The sequence below is a fragment of the Drosophila eugracilis genome, unplaced genomic scaffold (assembly GCF_018153835.1).
Source record: "Drosophila eugracilis isolate 14026-0451.02 unplaced genomic scaffold, ASM1815383v1 contig_870, whole genome shotgun sequence".
NCBI classification, from domain to species: domain Eukaryota; kingdom Metazoa; phylum Arthropoda; class Insecta; order Diptera; family Drosophilidae; genus Drosophila; species Drosophila eugracilis.
In genome coordinates this window covers 93,878-114,747 of record NW_024573779.1, presented here as the reverse complement: position 1 = coordinate 114,747, position 20,870 = coordinate 93,878, and the positions used below count along the sequence as shown (strand labels likewise).

The following is a 20,870-nucleotide window of genomic DNA, read 5'->3' as shown; positions in this document are numbered from 1 at the left end:
TTTTTTTTAAAATAAAATGTAAATTGTTAAAAAGGGCCCAAAAAAAAAAGAAAAATATGTTCAGATGAGGGGCTAATGTGCCGCCGAAGAAGAGCGCGTGAAGAGCGCATCCGCGCTGAAGAGCGCATCCACTCTAAAGAGCGCATCCGCGCTGAAGAGTGCAACCGCGCTGAAGAGCGCATCCGCGCTGAAGAGTGCATCCGCCCTCGCCCCTCTCTGAACAATCTTGCACTCTCGCTCTCTCGGGTCCAAGTGCAGCGGTCGGCCGTCGGCGATCGTCTTTTCTTATGCTAAGTTAAGTTAAGTTCAGTTTTCTTGTATGAAGTGAATAAACCAGACGGGCGATTCGACGACTCCCCCGACTTCCACCACAATCAAGAGGCATCTTTTTCCGGCAACACCGCCCCACTACAACATTTGGTCCTTCGAGCCGGATTTCCTGGATATTCTGGATACTTTGGATTCTGGATATCTTCTTCTACCAGCAGTTCTCGGCAGTGTTCCGCCAAAAGATAAGTACGAAATTTTTTCCGTCTCCGTCTCTCTGCCGGTCTTCAGCAGTGGTCCGAACATAAAATTTCGTTCACACGGCTGCAAGATTTATTTCCTTTCCGTGTCAACTCCAAGTCCGAGTTTTCCGACACAACGGCAGTTTGAGATTTTCTACTCTTATTCGTCTTCATATTCTGCCAAATTTTCCATCCGACTCCGTTTTGTGTGCCGCCATATTCCTCGCCGTTTTCGGCCTCCCCGTTATTTGCTATTCCGCTATTCGCTTGCCAACGGTCGAGGCATATGTGCATACATATAATATACACACATACAACCATACCTTTTTCTTTTTTTTTTGGTGCAATTAAGCCGCGTAAAATTGACCAAGTGAACAGTGAAACAGTGGTGACAAAAATAAGGCATAATTAATATTGGCCAGCCGGTGTGATTTATTTCCAAAAGTTCCTAAATTCATTTAACGGTCCACCGGTGGCGTAATATTTTTTTTCCAATCAGTGTCTTTTTTTTTTTTTACACCACACTGCTTTCTGTTCCTCCATTTATACAGTCCACAGTCCACTGTGCCAACCTAGGCCTTACGTGCATACATATACTTGCATATATACATACATACTTTGTGAAATTGTGTGGTGACGAAAATAAAGCATAATTAATATTGGCCAGCCGGTGTGATTTATTTCAAAAATTCCTAAAGTCATTTAACAGTCCGCCGCTGGCGTAATATTTTTTTTTCCAATCAGTGTTTTTTTTTTACACCACACAGCTTTCAGTTCCTCTATTTATACAGTCCGCAGTCCACTGTGCCAACCTAGGCCTCACGAGCATACATATACCTACATATATACATACTTGCATGCATTCCATATATTTTCTGCGTCCAATTTCAGGGAATAAATAATTATAAATTTAACTGAAATAAAATCTGTATTAAAAAAAAAAAAAACCGGCATTTCACTACAAATCCGTGATTGTGTCGCCTAAGTTCGCAACCTCGCCGGCTCAGTAGCCGTGTTGTGTTTTTTTTTTTGGTGCTGGTTTTTTTTCCTTCGGGGTGAATTCCGAACGGTACGTGTCCATTCTCCGTGCCCTTAGCGCAGCTTCCACTCCGCATCAGGCAACATCCGCCTACAATCTCACCAAACCTCGTCTACTTCTGGGTTGTTGGGCTCCTGAAGTTTTGTTTTCACATTCGATTTGTGCCGCACACGATCTTCCTTTCGACATCGGCGCCGCTAGTGCCTACTAGTTCCCTGTGATCGCAATCCATCCGCGATTTCACCGTTCTCATCACTTTAGTGTGACCAGCCCACCGCTTCGAACGAGACCCCTATTGCGCAAGTCAGTCGCCAAGCGCTGACCAGCTAATTGACTTTTGAGAATGCCCACGGGAGACGACAAAAATCCGCGTCCGATCCCATCCATCAGTCTGAACAGATCTCAATCCGCATCTCCGCGGACGCCTCTGTTGAAGCCTAAGGCGACCAGGGCCATTCAAAGGGCAAAGAGTGACGAAAACGTCAATACAATCCCCGATCCTTCACAGAGGCAGACTCGCTCCGTTGTAAAAATGGCTCAAAGTGCGGTCGACGTGGCGCTGAAAAAGTTCATCGCTACGACAGATCGAATTAGCCAATTTGAGGCCAACATCAATACCCCGGGAGGCCCAGAAACAAGCTCCCAATACATGTGCGAAGTCCATCGAGACCAAATTCGGGCACTTTGGGAGAAGGTGGAGAAGTGCTATGAGAGCTGCTCCGATTTGCTCGCCGTGTCCGACGACAATTCGGCCACCTCAGCAGTGCTGGAATCGAAGTACAGCTACTGTTACTCCGTATATTCGAGGTGTATTGCCCAGCTTCGGGAGAAAATTGCCTCCCAATCCACGCAGGCTTCCGTCAATGTCCACACGCCCGCGTCTACAGGCTGTCGGTTACCTCCAGTGGATACCGAGGTCTTTGCGGGTGATTACCTTCGGTGGCCCACCTTTAGAGACTTGTTTGCGGCCATTTATATCCAAAACTCGCGGCTCACCCCGGTAGAGAAGTTGTTTCACTTGCTGTCCAAAACAAGTGGTGACGCTCACGCCATTGTTGCTAAGGCTCCGCTTACCCATGAGGGGTTTGTCGCAGCGTGGCAAAGCCTCACAGACCGTTTTGAGAATCGGCGGCTGTTAGTCAATAGCCAGTTGAAGATCCTTTTCAACCTCCAGGCTATTTCTCAAGAGTCCGGGGTCGCGCTGAGGGAACTGCAAGCCACCATTCAGAGTTGTCTGACAGCCCTAGAAATGTCCGCCATCAATGTTGAGGCGTGGGATTGTCTCCTGGTCTTTATGATTTCCTCGAAGCTCCCCAAGGTCACACTTTCTATGTGGGAGCAATCCGTACATAATAAGGCCGAAATTCCAACATGGAAGGAGTTAGATAACTTCCTGACAGAGCGCCATCGCACTCTGGAGGCCATCGACGACGTTAGGCCCTAGTGGCTCCGGGCAATCTCCGCCAAGGTCGGGACTCCCTGCTGCCCCTGCACGGAGGCTCCATTCGTACGAGACTCGAGTGGCTCCGGGCCAAAAGGGATGCGACCTCTGTTCGAGGGAAAACCACCCTATCCGCTTATGTCCGCGTTTCCTAGAAATGAACGTGGACGGGCGCTCCGACTACATTAAGAGGAAGCAGTTATGCTTGAACTGTTTTGCTCGAGGGCACCAGCAGCGAGACTGCACGAGCGCCCATACCTGCTTCACATGCCACAGCCGACATCACACCCTCCTGCACCGCGGCAATCCGTTCACTACGGCTCCAAGTCCGCCTACTCCAGCAAGGGCTCGACCCGCACAACCTTCCAGAAGCACAAACGGCTCAGAGGATCAGTCGGATGTGCAGGTGTGTTTCGCCTCCGGGTCTGGAGCCGTCCTATTGGGCACTGCCCTTATCAACGTGTGCCATCTGGGGTGCAGTTTCCAGGCACGAGCACTGATAGACTCAGGGTCCGAAGCGACGTTCATAACTGAACGACTGTTCAACCTTGTCAAGCTTCCCTTCAAGACTATTCAAGCCCAAGTGTCCGGTCTTAATCAGACCATTGCCGCGCAGTCTACTAAATTGTGCCATTTCTCCATTCGGTCGCCGTCGAGACCCGGGCTACAATTAGAGACTGCGGCTTACGTTCTTCCGCAGTTGGCAGGAAATCTGCCATCATATCCGATTGCGCGAGATCGCCTCAAGGGGCTGCCCGACATTCCCCTGGCAGACCCCAACTTCTTTGAAAGCTCCCAAGTCGATGTGTTAATAGGAGCTGACATTCTTCCGTCCATTCTCCTCGGTAATACCAGGGCTAACATCTGCGGGTCGCTTCTCGGTCAGGAAACCATTTTTGGATGGGTGCTGACAGGCCCATTATCTCCAGCCAACCCTCGCAGCGTATCCGTTTTTTCCACACGAGTTGCCCGTAGCCTCGGTGACTCGCTGGATCCGCTCCTCACCAAATTTTGGGAGGTGGAGGATGTGCCCACTCAGATTAATTCGGGATTCAGTTTGCGAGCACAATTTTGTCCAGACGACGAGAAGAGACGAGTGTGGCAAGTACGTTGTGACGCTCCCCTTACGCGACCCCGAGCAGAAGGGTTCCACTCAGATTAATTCGGAATCGGATTCAGTTTGCGAGCACAATTTTGTCCAGACGACGAGAAGAGACGAGTGTGGCAAGTACGTTGTGACGCTCCCCTTACGCGACCCCGAGCAGAAGGGTTCCGAGCTGTCAGCTTCACGGTCCTTTGCTCTTGCTCAGTTCCTACGTAATGAGCAGCGCCTGAAGAGGGACCCGCCCCTTAAGGCCCGCTATGACTCTGTAATACAGGAATACATCGACTTAGGCCACAGGACCGAGGTCTCTCCCACGAGCAGTTCCGCTACCTACTACCTCCCTCAAGATTTCTGTCAGCGATGGGTTGACTTCCTGGAGAATTACTCGGTGCTCGATCAGATTCGTGTTCCTCGATGGGTCGCGTTCCGACCACACCTAAGGGTCGAGCATCACGGGTTCTGCGACGCTTCAGAGAAGGCGTACGGCGCAGCAATTTACGTCCGTGTCGAGGTTGGGTCTGCGGTCATAGTGAACCTGCTGACGGCAAAGACTCGAGTGGCCCCAGTTAAAACGGTGTCGCTCCCTCGGTTAGAGCTGTGCGGCGCATTGTTGCTGTCTCGTAGCTCTGGCCGTTATTCCAAGTCGAACTTCACACCAATTCTGATAACGCTGTTTTGTTTCTCCATCATAGTTCCGCCAGTCATATTCAGCACGATGTCGCCACGTCCACGCAGCGCCCAGTCACTGGAGAGCAGATGTACTCGAGGTACACAGTCCTACCGATGCCGAGTCTGCAGTGGGATCCATCCTCTGAAGAAGTGTCGGCGCTTTCTACGTCTCAGTGCCGAGAAGCGGCTCCGGGCGGTTCTCGTGAACCGGTATTGCTCCAGCTGCCTGGCTCACGAGCACTCCGACGGATCGTGTCGGCGTGGGGACTGCTGTAGAACATGTGGTCAGGATCACCACTCGCTGCTGCACCTCGTGGAGAAGCCACGGTCTCGGCGTCAGCCGCGTCAAGAGGAGCACAAGTCACGGAGCGCGGGAGACAGTACACGGAGTGTCTCAGCTAGCGCTCGGCCGTCGTCCGCCAACTCCTGGCGTGGTTCGGTTGCTTCGCGGCCTTCGTCTGCCAACTCCAGGCGCATTTCGGTTGCTTCGCCGCCTTCGTCCGCCACTTTCCGGCACTCACAAGCCGATCCACGGCCATCGACTTCCCGGCGCTCGTCGGCAGCTCCTCGGCATTCTTCCGCCACTGGCCGGCAGGCTTCAGATGCTCCACGGCCTTCGTCCGCCACTCATCGGGTGCCGTCCACCGCTCGTCCGCCCGCGTCATCCGCGCCTAGGCAATTTTCCGCTTCTCGTCAAGAGCCCCCGAAGGACGCGGCCGCTGCGCCCACCCTATCGTCGCTGCTGCAACGGAACAGCGTCAATGTGTTGCCGACCGCGATAGTGCGCATCGCCATTGCCCTTATCGACCCGTGTACGCCCTCAAGCTGCATCGACGCATCGCTAGCGGCGAGTTTCCGTCTGCCCACTACCAGCGTGGGGGACGAAGGAGTATGTTCGGCCACCGTGGGTTCAAAAATGGATGATAGCGTACGGCTGGAGGTCGCTTTCAAAATCGAGCCTCACATGCGCGTTCATACGCCGTCTCGAGAGCTGAGCGAGGCGGTGCGTGCCCACTTCCGAGGCGTGACATTGGCGGATGAGCGGTTCTATCTGCCAGCGACGATCTCCGTTGTCCTGGGCGCGGACATGTACCCGCGGATCATGCAGCCGGGCTTCCTGAAGATCCAGGACGGGCTGCCAGTGGCCCAGAGCACCGTTTTTGGATGGGTCGTGTCCGGAGCCTGTCACCAACCGTAGCGACGAGGGAGCTGTTGCAACCCGAGTGATTGCAAGGGGGGCGGGATGTTCAGATGAGGGGCTAATGTGCCGCCGAAGAAGAGCGCGTGAAGAGCGCATCCGCGCTGAAGAGCGCATCCACTCTAAAGAGCGCATCCGCGCTGAAGAGTGCAACCGCGCTGAAGAGCGCATCCGCGCTGAAGAGTGCATCCGCCCTCGCCCCTCTCTGAACAATCTTGCACTCTCGCTCTCTCGGGTCCAAGTGCAGCGGTCGGCCGTCGGCGATCGTCTTTTCTTATGCTAAGTTAAGTTAAGTTCAGTTTCCTCTTGTATGAAGTGAATAAACCAGACGGGCGATTCGACGACTCCCCCGACTTCCACCACAATCAAGAGGCATCTTTTTCCGGCAACACCGCCCCACTACAACCCCTGTGAAGACCCATAAAGGAAACCGGCAAAAAACCTCCCTTCATTGGGGGTGGGGGTTTTTTTTTTTTTTTTTTTTTTGGTCGACCCCCCCTCCCCCCAAAAAAAAGGATTTTTTTTTTTTAAAATTTTTCATCTTTAGGGGTTTTTCTGGGGTTTTGTTTTTTTTTTTTTTTGGTTTCTTTTTTTTTTGTTTTTTTTTTTTGTGGGGTGCCCCACAAGATTAGTTAGAAATTTTTTTTTTTATTTTTTCGGCGGGTTCTTTTTCTGGGTGTTTAAAATTAAGCTTAATTTAAAAACACGGCTGCAAGATTTATTTCCTTTCCGTGTCAACTCCAAGTCCGAGTTTTCCGACACAACGGCAGTTTGAGATTTTCTACTTTTATCCGTTTTCATATTCTGCCAAATTTTCCATCCGACTCCGTTTTGTGTGCCGCCATATTCCTCGCCGTTTTCGGCCTCCCCGTTATTTGCTATTCCGCTATTCGCTTGCCAACGGTCGAGGCATATGTGCATACATATAATATACACACATACAACCATACCTTTTTCTTTTTGGTGCAATTAAGCCGCGTAAAATTGACCAAGTGAACAGTGAAACAGTGGTGACAAAAATAAGGCATAATTAATATTGGCCAGCCGGTGTGATTTATTTCCAAAAATTCCTAAATTCATTTAACGGTCCACCGGTGGCGTAATATTTTTTTCCAATCAGTGTCTTTTTTTTACACCACACTGCTTTCTGTTCCTCCATTTATACAGTCCACAGTCCACTGTGCCAACCTAGGCCTTACGTGCATACATATACTTGCATATATACATACATACTTTGTGAAATTGTGTGGTGACGAAAATAAAGCATAATTAATATTGGCCAGCCGGTGTGATTTATTTCAAAAAAATTCCTAAAGTCATTTAACAGTCCGCCGCTGGCGTAATATTTTTTTTTTTCCAATCAGTGTTTTTTTTTTACACCACACAGCTTTCAGTTCCTCTATTTATACAGTCCGCAGTCCACTGTGCCAACCTAGGCCTCACGAACATACATATACCTACTTATATACATACTTGCATGCATTCCATATATTTTCTGCGTCCAATTTCAGGGAATAAATAATTATAAATTTAACTGAAATAAAATCTGTATTAAAAAAAAAAAAACCGGCATTTCACTACAAATCCGTGATTGTTTCGCCTAAGTTCGCAACCTCGCCGGCTCAGTAGCCGTGTTGTGTTTTTTTTTTGGTGCTGTTTTTTTTTCCTTCGGGGTGAATTCCGAACGGTACGTGTCCATGCTCCGTGCCTTTAGCTCAGCTTCCACTCCGCATCAGGCAACATCCGCCTACAATCTCACCAAACCTCGTCTACTTCTGGGTTGTTGGGCTCCTGAAGTTTTATTTTCACATTCGATTTGTGCCGCACACGATCTTCCTTTCGACATCGGCGCCGCTAGTGCCTACTAGTTCCCTGTGATCGCAATCCATCCGCGATTTCACCGTTCTCATCACTTTAGTGTGACCAGCCACCGCTTCGAACGGGACCCCTATTGCGCAAGTCAGTCGCCAAGCGCTGACCAGCTAATTGACTTTTGAGAATGCCCACGGGAGACGACAAAAATCCGCGTCCGATCCCATCCATCAGTTTGAACAGATCTCAATCCGCATCTCCGCGGACGCCTCTTTTAAAGCCTAAGGCGACCAGGGCCATTCAAAGGGCAAAGAGTGACGAAAACGTCAATACAATCCCCGATCCTTCACAGAGGCAGACTCGCTCCGTTGTAAAAATGGCTCAAAGTGCGGTCGACGTGGCGCTGAAAAAGTTCATCGCTACGACAGATCGAATTAGCCAATTTGAGGCCAACATCAATACCCCGGGAGGCCCAGAAACAAGCTCCCAATACATGTGCGAAGTCCATCGAGACCAAATTCGGGCACTTTGGGAGAAGGTGGAGAAGTGCTATGAGAGCTGCTCCGATTTGCTCGCCGTGTCCGACGACAATTCGGCCACCTCAGCAGTGCTGGAATCGAAGTACAGCTACTGTTACTCCGTATATTCGAGGTGTATTGCCCAGCTTCGGGAGAAAATTGCCTCCCAATCCACGCAGGCTTCCGTCAATGTCCACACGCCCGCGTCTACAGGCTGTCGGTTACCTCCAGTGGATACCGAGGTCTTTGCGGGTGATTACCTTCGGTGGCCCACCTTTAGAGACTTGTTTGCGGCCATTTATATCCAAAACTCGCGGCTCACCCCGGTAGAGAAGTTGTTTCACTTGCTGTCCAAAACAAGTGGTGACGCTCACGCCATTGTTGCTAAGGCTCCGCTTACCCATGAGGGGGTTTGTCGCAGCGTGGCAAAGCCTCACAGACCGTTTTGAGAATCGGCGGCTGTTAGTCAATAGCCAGTTGAAGATCCTTTTCAACCTCCAGGCTATTTCTCAAGAGTCCGGGGTCGCGCTGAGGGAACTGCAAGCCACCATTCAGAGTTGTCTGACAGCCCTAGAAATGTCCGCCATCAATGTTGAGGCGTGGGATTGTCTCCTGGTCTTTATGATTTCCTCGAAGCTCCCCAAGGTCACACTTTCTATGTGGGAGCAATCCGTACATAATAAGGCCGAAATTCCAACATGGAAGGAGTTAGATAACTTCCTGACAGAGCGCCATCGCACTCTGGAGGCCATCGACGACGTTAGGCCTAGTGGCTCCGGGCAATCTCCGCCAAGGTCGGGACTCCCTGCTGCCCCTGCACGGAGGCTCCATTCGTACGAGACTCGAGTGGCTCCGGGCCAAAAGGGATGCGACCTCTGTTCGAGGGAAAACCACCCTATCCGCTTATGTCCGCGTTTCCTAGAAATGAACGTGGACGGGCGCTCCGACTACATTAAGAGGAAGCAGTTATGCTTGAACTGTTTTGCTCGAGGGCACCAGCAGCGAGACTGCACGAGCGCCCATACCTGCTTCACATGCCACAGCCGACATCACACCCTCCTGCACCGCGGCAATCCGTTCACTACGGCTCCAAGTCCGCCTACTCCAGCAAGGGCTCGACCCGCACAACCTTCCAGAAGCACAAACGGCTCAGAGGATCAGTCGGATGTGCAGGTGTGTTTCGCCTCCGGGTCTGGAGCCGTCCTATTGGGCACTGCCCTTATCAACGTGTGCCATCTGGGGTGCAGTTTCCAGGCACGAGCACTGATAGACTCAGGGTCCGAAGCGACGTTCATAACTGAACGACTGTTCAACCTTGTCAAGCTTCCCTTCAAGACTATTCAAGCCCAAGTGTCCGGTCTTAATCAGACCATTGCCGCGCAGTCTACTAAATTGTGCCATTTCTCCATTCGGTCGCCGTCGAGACCCGGGCTACAATTAGAGACTGCGGCTTACGTTCTTCCGCAGTTGGCAGGAAATCTGCCATCATATCCGATTGCGCGAGATCGCCTCAAGGGGCTGCCCGACATTCCCCTGGCAGACCCCAACTTCTTTGAAAGCTCCCAAGTCGATGTGTTAATAGGAGCTGACATTCTTCCGTCCATTCTCCTCGGTAATACCAGGGCTAACATCTGCGGGTCACTTCTCGGTCAGGAAACCATTTTTGGATGGGTGCTGACAGGCCCATTATCTCCAGCCAACCCTCGCAGCGTGTCCGTTTTTTCCACACGAGTTGCCCGTAGCCTCGGTGACTCGCTGGATCCGCTCCTCACCAATTTTTGGGAGGTGGAGGATGTGCCCACTCAGATTAATTCGGAATCGGATTCAGTTTGCGAGCACAATTTTGTCCAGACGACGAGAAGAGACGAGTGTGGCAAGTACGTTGTGACGCTCCCCTTACGCGACCCCGAGCAGAAGGGTTCCGAGCTGTCAGCTTCACGTCGCTACGGTCCTTTGCTCTTGCTCAGTTCTACGTAAATGAGCAGCGCCTGAAGAGGGACCCGCCCCTTAAGGCCCGCTATGACTCTGTAATACAGGAATACATCGACTTAGGCCACAGGACCGAGGTCTCTCCCACGAGCAGTTCCGCTACCTACTACCTCCCTCAAGATTTCTGTCAGCGATGGGTTGACTTCCTGGAGAATTACTCGGTGCTCGATCAGATTCGTGTTCCTCGATGGGTCGCGTTCCGACCACACCTAAGGGTCGAGCATCACGGGTTCTGCGACGCTTCAGAGAAGGCGTACGGCGCAGCAATTTACGTCCGTGTCGAGGGTTGGGTCTGCGGTCATAGTGAACCTGCTGACGGCAAAGACTCGAGTGGCCCCAGTTAAAACGGTGTCGCTCCCTCGGTTAGAGCTGTGCGGCGCATTGTTGCTGTCTCTCGTAGCTCTGGCCGTTATTCCAAGTCGAACTTCACACCAATTCTGATAACGCTGTTTTGTTTCTCCATCATAGTTCCGCCAGTCATATTCAGCACGATGTCGCCACGTCCACGCAGCGCCCAGTCACTGGAGAGCAGATGTACTCGAGGTACACAGTCCTACCGATGCCGAGTCTGCAGTGGGATCCATCCTCTGAAGAAGTGTCGGCGCTTTCTACGTCTCAGTGCCGAGAAGCGGCTCCGGGCGGTTCTCGTGAACCGGTATTGCTCCAGCTGCCTGGCTCACGAGCACTCCGACGGATCGTGTCGGCGTGGGGACTGCTGTAGAACATGTGGTCAGGATCACCACTCGCTGCTGCACCTCGTGGAGAAGCCACGGTCTCGGCGTCAGCCGCGTCAAGAGGAGCACAAGTCACGGAGCGCGGGAGACAGTACACGGAGTGTCTCAGCTAGCGCTCGGCCGTCGTCCGCCAACTCCTGGCGTGGTTCGGTTGCTTCGCGGCCTTCGTCTGCCAACTCCAGGCGCATTTCGGTTGCTTCGCCGCCTTCGTCCGCCACTTTCCGGCACTCACAAGCCGATCCATGGCCATCGACTTCCCGGCGCTCGTCGGCAGCTCCTCGGCATTCTTCCGCCACTGGCCGGCAGGCTTCAGATGCTCCACGGCCTGCGTCCGCCACTCATCGGGTGCCGTCCACCGCTCGTCCGCCCGCGTCATCCGCGCCTAGGCAATTTTCCGCTTCTCGTCAAGAGCCCCCGAAGGACGCGGCCGCTGCGCCCACCCTATCGTCGCTGCTGCAGCGGAACAGCGTCAATGTGTTGCCGACCGCGATAGTGCGCATTGACACCGGAACCCGGATCTTCGACACGGGGGCCCTTATCGACCCGTGTACGCCCTCAAGCTGCATCGACGCATCGCTAGCGGCGAGTTTCCGTCTGCCCACTACCAGCGTGGGGGACGAACAAGTATGTTCAGCCACCGTGGGTTCCAAAATGGATGATAGCGTACGGCTGGAGGTCGTTTTCAAAATCGAGCCTCACATGCGCGTTCATACGCCGTCTCGAGAGCTGAGCGAGGCGGTGCGTGCCCACTTCCGAGGCGTGACATTGGCGGATGAGCGGTTCTATCTGCCAGCGACGATCTCCGTTGTCCTGGGCGCGGACATGTACCGCGCGATCATGCAGCCGGGCTTCCTGAAGATCCAGGACGGGCTGCCAGTGGCCCAGAGCACCGTTTTTGGATGGGTCGTGTCCGGAGCCTGTCACCAACCGTAGCGACGAGGGAGCTGTTGCAACCCGAGTGATTGCAAGGGGGGCGGGATGTTCAGATGAGGGGCTAATGTGCCGCCGAAGAAGAGCGCGTGAAGAGCGCATCCGCGCTGAAGAGCGCATCCACTCTAAAGAGCGCATCCGCGCTGAAGAGTGCAACCGCGCTGAAGAGCGCATCCGCGCTGAAGAGTGCATCCGCCCTCGCCCCTCTCTGAACAATCTCTCGCTCTCTCGGGTCCAAGTGCAGCGGTCGGCCGTCGGCGATCGTCTTTTCTTATGCTAAGTTAAGTTAAGTTCAGTTTTCTTGTATGAAGTGAATAAACCAGACGGGCGATTCGACGACTCCCCCGACTTCCACCACAATCAAGAGGCATCTTTTTCCGGCAACACCGCCCCACTACAACATTTGGTCCTTCGAGCCGGATTTCCTGGATATTCTGGATACTTTGGATTCTGGATATCTTCTTCTACCAGCAGTTCTCGGCAGTGTTCCGCCAAAAGATAAGTACGAAATTTTTTCCGTCTCCGTCTCTCTGCCGGTCTTCAGCAGTGGTCCGAACATAAAATTTCGTTCACACGGCTGCAAGATTTATTTCCTTTCCGTGTCAACTCCAAGTCCGAGTTTTCCGACACAACGGCAGTTTGAGATTTTCTACTCTTATTCGTCTTCATATTCTGCCAAATTTTCCATCCGACTCCGTTTTGTGTGCCGCCATATTCCTCGCCGTTTTCGGCCTCCCCGTTATTTGCTATTCCGCTATTCGCTTGCCAACGGTCGAGGCATATGTGCATACATATAATATACACACATACAACCATACCTTTTTCTTTTTTTTGGTGCAATTAAGCCGCGTAAAATTGACCAAGTGAACAGTGAAACAGTGGTGACAAAAATAAGGCATAATTAATATTGGCCAGCCGGTGTGATTTATTTCCAAAAATTCCTAAATTCATTTAACGGTCCACCGGTGGCGTAATATTTTTTTTTCAATCAGTGTCTTTTTTTTTACACCACACTGCTTTCTGTTCCTCCATTTATACAGTCCACAGTCCACTGTGCCAACCTAGGCCTTACGTGCATACATATACTTGCATATATACATACATACTTTGTGAAATTGTGTGGTGACGAAAATAAAGCATAATTAATATTGGCCAGCCGGTGTGATTTATTTCAAAAATTCCTAAAGTCATTTAACAGTCCGCCGCTGGCGTAATATTTTTTTTTCCCAATCAGTGTTTTTTTTTTACACCACACAGCTTTCAGTTCCTCTATTTATACAGTCCGCAGTCCACTGTGCCAACCTAGGCCTCACGAGCATACATATACCTACATATATACATACTTGCATGCATTCCATATATTTTCTGCGTCCAATTTCAGGGAATAAATAATTATAAATTTAACTGAAATAAAATCTGTATTAAAAAAAAAAAAAACCGGCATTTCACTACAAATCCGTGATTGTGTCGCCTAAGTTCGCAACCTCGCCGGCTCAGTAGCCGTGTTGTGTTTTTTTTTGGTGCTGGTTTTTTTTCCTTCGGGGTGAATTCCGAACGGTACGTGTCCATTCTCCGTGCCCTTAGCGCAGCTTCCACTCCGCATCAGGCAACATCCGCCTACAATCTCACCAAACCTCGTCTACTTCTGGGTTGTTGGGCTCCTGAAGTTTTGTTTTCACATTCGATTTGTGCCGCACACGATCTTCCTTTCGACATCGGCGCCGCTAGTGCCTACTAGTTCCCTGTGATCGCAATCCATCCGCGATTTCACCGTTCTCATCACTTTAGTGTGACCAGCCACCGCTTCGAACGAGACCCCTATTGCGCAAGTCAGTCGCCAAGCGCTGACCAGCTAATTGACTTTTGAGAATGCCCACGGGAGACGACAAAAATCCGCGTCCGATCCCATCCATCAGTTTGAACAGATCTCAATCCGCATCTCCGCGGACGCCTCTTTTGAAGCCTAAGGCGACCAGGGCCATTCAAAGGGCAAAGAGTGACGAAAACGTCAATACAATCCCCGATCCTTCACAGAGGCAGACTCGCTCCGTTGTAAAAATGGCTCAAAGTGCGGTCGACGTGGCGCTGAAAAAGTTCATCGCTACGACAGATCGAATTAGCCAATTTGAGGCCAACATCAATACCCCGGGAGGCCCAGAAACAAGCTCCCAATACATGTGCGAAGTCCATCGAGACCAAATTCGGGCACTTTGGGAGAAGGTGGAGAAGTGCTATGAGAGCTGCTCCGATTTGCTCGCCGTGTCCGACGACAATTCGGCCACCTCAGCAGTGCTGGAATCGAAGTACAGCTACTGTTACTCCGTATATTCGAGGTGTATTGCCCAGCTTCGGGAGAAAATTGCCTCCCAATCCACGCAGGCTTCCGTCAATGTCCACACGCCCGCGTCTACAGGCTGTCGGTTACCTCCAGTGGATACCGAGGTCTTTGCGGGTGATTACCTTCGGTGGCCCACCTTTAGAGACTTGTTTGCGGCCATTTATATCCAAAACTCGCGGCTCACCCCGGTAGAGAAGTTGTTTCACTTGCTGTCCAAAACAAGTGGTGACGCTCACGCCATTGTTGCTAAGGCTCCGCTTACCCATGAGGGGTTTGTCGCAGCGTGGCAAAGCCTCACAGACCGTTTTGAGAATCGGCGGCTGTTAGTCAATAGCCAGTTGAAGATCCTTTTCAACCTCCAGGCTATTTCTCAAGAGTCCGGGGTCGCGCTGAGGGAACTGCAAGCCACCATTCAGAGTTGTCTGACAGCCCTAGAAATGTCCGCCATCAATGTTGAGGCGTGGGATTGTCTCCTGGTCTTTATGATTTCCTCGAAGCTCCCCAAGGTCACACTTTCTATGTGGGAGCAATCCGTACATAATAAGGCCGAAATTCCAACATGGAAGGAGTTAGATAACTTCCTGACAGAGCGCCATCGCACTCTGGAGGCCATCGACGACGTTAGGCCTAGTGGCTCCGGGCAATCTCCGCCAAGGTCGGGACTCCCTGCTGCCCCTGCACGGAGGCTCCATTCGTACGAGACTCGAGTGGCTCCGGGCCAAAAGGGATGCGACCTCTGTTCGAGGGAAAACCACCCTATCCGCTTATGTCCGCGTTTCCTAGAAATGAACGTGGACGGGCGCTCCGACTACATTAAGAGGAAGCAGTTATGCTTGAACTGTTTTGCTCGAGGGCACCAGCAGCGAGACTGCACGAGCGCCCATACCTGCTTCACATGCCACAGCCGACATCACACCCTCCTGCACCGCGGCAATCCGTTCACTACGGCCCCAAGTCCGCCTACTCCAGCAAGGGCTCGACCCGCACAACCTTCCAGAAGCACAAACGGCTCAGAGGATCAGTCGGATGTGCAGGTGTGTTTCGCCTCCGGGTCTGGAGCCGTCCTATTGGGCACTGCCCTTATCAACGTGTGCCATCTGGGGTGCAGTTTCCAGGCACGAGCACTGATAGACTCAGGGTCCGAAGCGACGTTCATAACTGAACGACTGTTCAACCTTGTCAAGCTTCCCTTCAAGACTATTCAAGCCCAAGTGTCCGGTCTTAATCAGACCATTGCCGCGCAGTCTACTAAATTGTGCCATTTCTCCATTCGGTCGCCGTCGAGACCCGGGCTACAATTAGAGACTGCGGCTTACGTTCTTCCGCAGTTGGCAGGAAATCTGCCATCATATCCGATTGCGCGAGATCGCCTCAAGGGGCTGCCCGACATTCCCCTGGCAGACCCCAACTTCTTTGAAAGCTCCCAAGTCGATGTGTTAATAGGAGCTGACATTCTTCCGTCCATTCTCCTCGGTAATACCAGGGCTAACATCTGCGGGTCGCTTCTCGGTCAGGAAACCATTTTTGGATGGGTGCTGACAGGCCCATTATCTCCAGCCAACCCTCGCAGCGTGTCCGTTTTTTCCACACGAGTTGCCCGTAGCCTCGGTGACTCGCTGGATCCGCTCCTCACCAAATTTTGGGAGGTGGAGGATGTGCCCACTCAGATTAATTCGGAATCGGATTCAGTTTGCGAGCACAATTTTGTCCAGACGACGAGAAGAGACGAGTGTGGCAAGTACGTTGTGACGCTCCCCTTACGCGACCCCGAGCAGAAGGGTTCCACTCAGATTAATTCGGAATCGGATTCAGTTTGCGAGCACAATTTTGTCCAGACGACGAGAAGAGACGAGTGTGGCAAGTACGTTGTGACGCTCCCCTTACGCGACCCCGAGCAGAAGGGTTCCGAGCTGTCAGCTTCACGGTCCTTTGCTCTTGCTCAGTTCCTACGTAATGAGCAGCGCCTGAAGAGGGACCCGCCCCTTAAGGCCCGCTATGACTCTGTAATACAGGAATACATCGACTTAGGCCACAGGACCGAGGTCTCTCCCACGAGCAGTTCCGCTACCTACTACCTCCCTCAAGATTTCTGTCAGCGATGGGTTGACTTCCTGGAGAATTACTCGGTGCTCGATCAGATTCGTGTTCCTCGATGGGTCGCGTTCCGACCACACCTAAGGGTCGAGCATCACGGGTTCTGCGACGCTTCAGAGAAGGCGTACGGCGCAGCAATTTACGTCCGTGTCGAGGTTGGGTCTGCGGTCATAGTGAACCTGCTGACGGCAAAGACTCGAGTGGCCCCAGTTAAAACGGTGTCGCTCCCTCGGTTAGAGCTGTGCGGCGCATTGTTGCTGTCTCGTAGCTCTGGCCGTTATTCCAAGTCGAACTTCACACCAATTCTGATAACGCTGTTTTGTTTCTCCATCATAGTTCCGCCAGTCATATTCAGCACGATGTCGCCACGTCCACGCAGCGCCCAGTCACTGGAGAGCAGATGTACTCGAGGTACACAGTCCTACCGATGCCGAGTCTGCAGTGGGATCCATCCTCTGAAGAAGTGTCGGCGCTTTCTACGTCTCAGTGCCGAGAAGCGGCTCCGGGCGGTTCTCGTGAACCGGTATTGCTCCAGCTGCCTGGCTCACGAGCACTCCGACGGATCGTGTCGGCGTGGGGACTGCTGTAGAACATGTGGTCAGGATCACCACTCGCTGCTGCACCTCGTGGAGAAGCCACGGTCTCGGCGTCAGCCGCGTCAAGAGGAGCACAAGTCACGGAGCGCGGGAGACAGTACACGGAGTGTCTCAGCTAGCGCTCGGCCGTCGTCCGCCAACTCCTGGCGTGGTTCGGTTGCTTCGCGGCCTTCGTCTGCCAACTCCAGGCGCATTTCGGTTGCTTCGCCGCCTTCGTCCGCCACTTTCCGGCACTCACAAGCCGATCCATGGCCATCGACTTCCCGGCGCTCGTCGGCAGCTCCTCGGCATTCTTCCGCCACTGGCCGGCAGGCTTCAGATGCTCCACGGCCTTCGTCCGCCACTCATCGGGTGCCGTCCACCGCTCGTCCGCCCGCGTCATCCGCGCCTAGGCAATTTTCCGCTTCTCGTCAAGAGCCCCCGAAGGACGCGGCCGCTGCGCCCACCCTATCGTCGCTGCTGCAACGGAACAGCGTCAATGTGTTGCCGACCGCGATAGTGCGCATCGCCATTGCCCTTATCGACCCGTGTACGCCCTCAAGCTGCATCGACGCATCGCTAGCGGCGAGTTTCCGTCTGCCCACTACCAGCGTGGGGGACGAAGGAGTATGTTCGGCCACCGTGGGTTCAAAAATGGATGATAGCGTACGGCTGGAGGTCGCTTTCAAAATCGAGCCTCACATGCGCGTTCATACGCCGTCTCGAGAGCTGAGCGAGGCGGTGCGTGCCCACTTCCGAGGCGTGACATTGGCGGATGAGCGGTTCTATCTGCCAGCGACGATCTCCGTTGTCCTGGGCGCGGACATGTACCCGCGGATCATGCAGCCGGGCTTCCTGAAGATCCAGGACGGGCTGCCAGTGGCCCAGAGCACCGTTTTTGGATGGGTCGTGTCCGGAGCCTGTCACCAACCGTAGCGACGAGGGAGCTGTTGCAACCCGAGTGATTGCAAGGGGGCGGGATGTTCAGATGAGGGGCTAATGTGCCGCCGAAGAAGAGCGCGTGAAGAGCGCATCCGCGCTGAAGAGCGCATCCACTCTAAAGAGCGCATCCGCGCTGAAGAGTGCAACCGCGCTGAAGAGCGCATCCGCGCTGAAGAGTGCATCCGCCCTCGCCCCTCTCTGAACAATCTTGCACTCTCGCTCTCTCGGGTCCAAGTGCAGCGGTCGGCCGTCGGCGATCGTCTTTTCTTATGCTAAGTTAAGTTAAGTTCAGTTTTCTTGTATGAAGTGAATAAACCAGACGGGCGATTCGACGACTCCCCCGACTTCCACCACAATCAAGAGGCATCTTTTTCCGGCAACACCGCCCCACTACAACAAAGAAAAAAAAAAAAAAACAAAAGAAAAGTTTTGAAAAAGAAAATATCTTTTTTATATTAATTTATTATTAAAATTTAAAAAAAAATTAAAATAAAAAAAACAAAGTAAAAAAAATATACATTTATAAAAAAAAAAAAAAAAGGAAGGCAGGGGGGGCAAAAACCCCCATTAAGGTGAGGGTAGTCCACAAGGACAACCTTAGATATGCGAAGCACAACCATATTGTCATTCGTCTGATAAATTTGTATTATTTTTTTCAGTTTTTTTGTCTATATTTTCTCACGCCTATACCGTTGGTATAAGTTTTTGTTATAATTATTCTTTATTCTTTATGCTTTGGTGGCGGGTTACCCTGTTTTAACCAAACACTACAATACATCCAATATTACAGGTTCGCATTCGTATCCCTGTTAGTCCTGCTTACCGTAACATCGGGGCACGTCACAGACTACTCGCAGGCCAAATATATTCCCATCATTGATGGTAGAATTCTAGTTTGGGAAGAATTCGCGTTCGTTACACACTCGGCGAATCTCTCGGAATATGGGCGGGTGATGGAAGAAACGGATGGCATGACCAGCATGTTTCCCCAGTCACACATGCAGAAACTTTTGAGCGTCGATGTCGCTCATCTGCGTGACCAGCTCGACTCGTTGAGCATCCACCACAGAGTAGCTAGGAGTTTAGATTTCCTAGGAGCGGCGTTAAAGGTAGTGGCGGGAACGCAAGATGCAGAGGATTTCGAAAAAATTAAACTTAATGAACAATGGGCAGATAAACATCAATAGTAAGGTACAAGACCAAATTAATAATATTACTGCCACCATCAACCAACTTCTGAGGTCGGCCAATGGAACCCAAATTGACTCGGGGCATCTTTATGAGATGTTATTATCCCGAAATAGAATGATTAGTATGGAGCTGCAAAACTTATTAGCGAGATCATGCAGACCTAGAAGATATATGGATAGAAGAGCCCAGAGATACCCCCATCAAAGACTTATTGTCCGTTGCTTCCGTTAAGATATTACAGTCCGCTAACCTTTTGAATTTTGTTATTAAATTTCCAATAATAAAGTCGTCATATATTAAAATCACTGTTTTTCCCGTGTCCCATCACGACACGATGCTGAGGCTGGTGGACAAAATAATAGCAACAATTGCTCCTGGAGCTACATTTTGCCTGCTGGCGCTAAGAATGTCGTGCGCACAAGAGCTCCACGCTGGAGGCATAGCGCACTGTGACATCCAGCACAGCGATCTACATCCAATTATTCACGTAGATGAAGGCATCATAATTGTAAACGATCGTCCGGCACGTGTGAGTGTATAATGGCACTTACATCCATATATGAGGCACGCATCTCATTACCTTTACTGAGAGTGCCATAGTTAATGAAACCCGATATGTGAACAATGACAGGGCCCAGAAAAGGGTCCCAGGAGTAGCCAGCTCGCCCTCCCTGAATATTACTATGGAGCACAACATCCTCAGTCTTCCATACCTTCACCGCTTGAGTGAGCGTAACCTGGAACACATCAAGAGAGTCGGGAAGAACATCAACGACTATCATTCACATCAGTTAATACTGGTAGCAGGAGCAATATGCTGCGCGTTGATCTGCGTCAGCTTCACCTATCCGCGAGTCATCCAGGCCAGGAGATTTACGGTTCAGATAGCAGATATGATCGCCCAAATAGGGTCGGCTGAGGCCGGCCTTAATCCTAAGGGGGTAGTAGTTAACTAAGTTAACCGGGCGACGGCAATGACCGATCGTCTGAAAGCTCACTCCGGCGAAATTGCAGACACAGCGTCTGAGTCCCTTTTATGTTAGCTTTAAGTTCAGAGCAATCGCAATTAAGTTCAGAGCAATAGCTCATAAAACAAACTCCGACTAGCTGTCGTTAATTGCATATCATTAAAATACTGTCTGAGTCCATAGATCAGCAGTCAAGAGGGATAGCCACCCCTCCAACGTAATCATCCTAATTCTTCATTGGGACCGCTTCGGCCAGCCGGCCAGCAATCAACAGTGGACCTGTCGTCTGCCCGAGAGGAGAACAGAAGTTGCCGACTACCGACGGCGATTCATCCTTATCCGGATTTACCTTTTTATTGATTGAGAAGAGAAGCCGCCGGGTTCCGACGGCGGATCACCCTTAACCAGACTTATTATTTCATTAATTTATACATATAAAAAATAAAAAATAAGGATACATACATATAAAAAAATAAAACAAAAAAAAAGTATACAAAATAATATATAAGGATACATACATATAAAAATAAATAATTATACATTATATAAACATACAAACCTAAGATAACACAAAAAAAAAGAGTAAAACTAAAACAAAAAAACACAAAAAAATGAAATCTTATTGCTATAAATAATAATATCATGTCTTAAAGTTTGTAAAATTTATATTAAAAAATATCTCCATTATATTACGTTATTTTTCAAAAGGAGGAGATGTAATATGCACACAAATATAAATATATATATATCGATCACCCACTGTACCAAGAGTACTAAAAGGGGCATGACGATTTCGACTTAGCAGAAATTCGTTCGCT

The 20,870-nt window shown here is 51.1% G+C and overlaps 2 protein-coding genes across 2 annotated transcripts; both read left to right on the top strand.

The window, feature by feature from the left end:
* The first annotated feature begins 380 nt into the window (after window positions 1-380).
* LOC121530494 lies at window positions 381-10,624 on the top strand. Its single transcript, XM_041819620.1, has 3 exons — window positions 381-516; window positions 4,787-5,261; window positions 10,375-10,624. The coding sequence occupies exons 2-3, from the start codon at window positions 4,810-4,812 to the stop codon at window positions 10,622-10,624; spliced, it is 702 nt and encodes a 233-aa protein (XP_041675554.1). The 5' UTR covers window positions 381-516; window positions 4,787-4,809.
* Window positions 10,625-12,310: 1,686 nt separating this feature from the next.
* On the top strand, window positions 12,311-18,026 carry LOC121530495. The gene is made up of 2 exons (XM_041819621.1): window positions 12,311-12,446; window positions 16,713-18,026. Exon 2 carries the CDS (start codon window positions 16,736-16,738, stop codon window positions 17,885-17,887), a length of 1,152 nt encoding a protein of 383 aa, XP_041675555.1. The 5' UTR covers window positions 12,311-12,446; window positions 16,713-16,735; the 3' UTR covers window positions 17,888-18,026.
* Window positions 18,027-20,870: the final 2,844 nt, after the last annotated feature.

Excerpts from the sequence above, each read along its gene's own strand:
- LOC121530494 (XM_041819620.1), top strand. The coding sequence starts at position 4,810 with ATGTCGCCACGTCCACGCAGCGCCCAGTCACTGGAGAGCAGATGTACT. Across the intron at positions 5,262-10,374 it reads TCGGTTGCTTCGCCGCCTTC|TTCCGCTACCTACTACCTCC; the intron begins GTCCGCCACTTT and ends TCCCACGAGCAG.
- LOC121530495 (XM_041819621.1), top strand. The coding sequence starts at position 16,736 with ATGTCGCCACGTCCACGCAGCGCCCAGTCACTGGAGAGCAGATGTACT.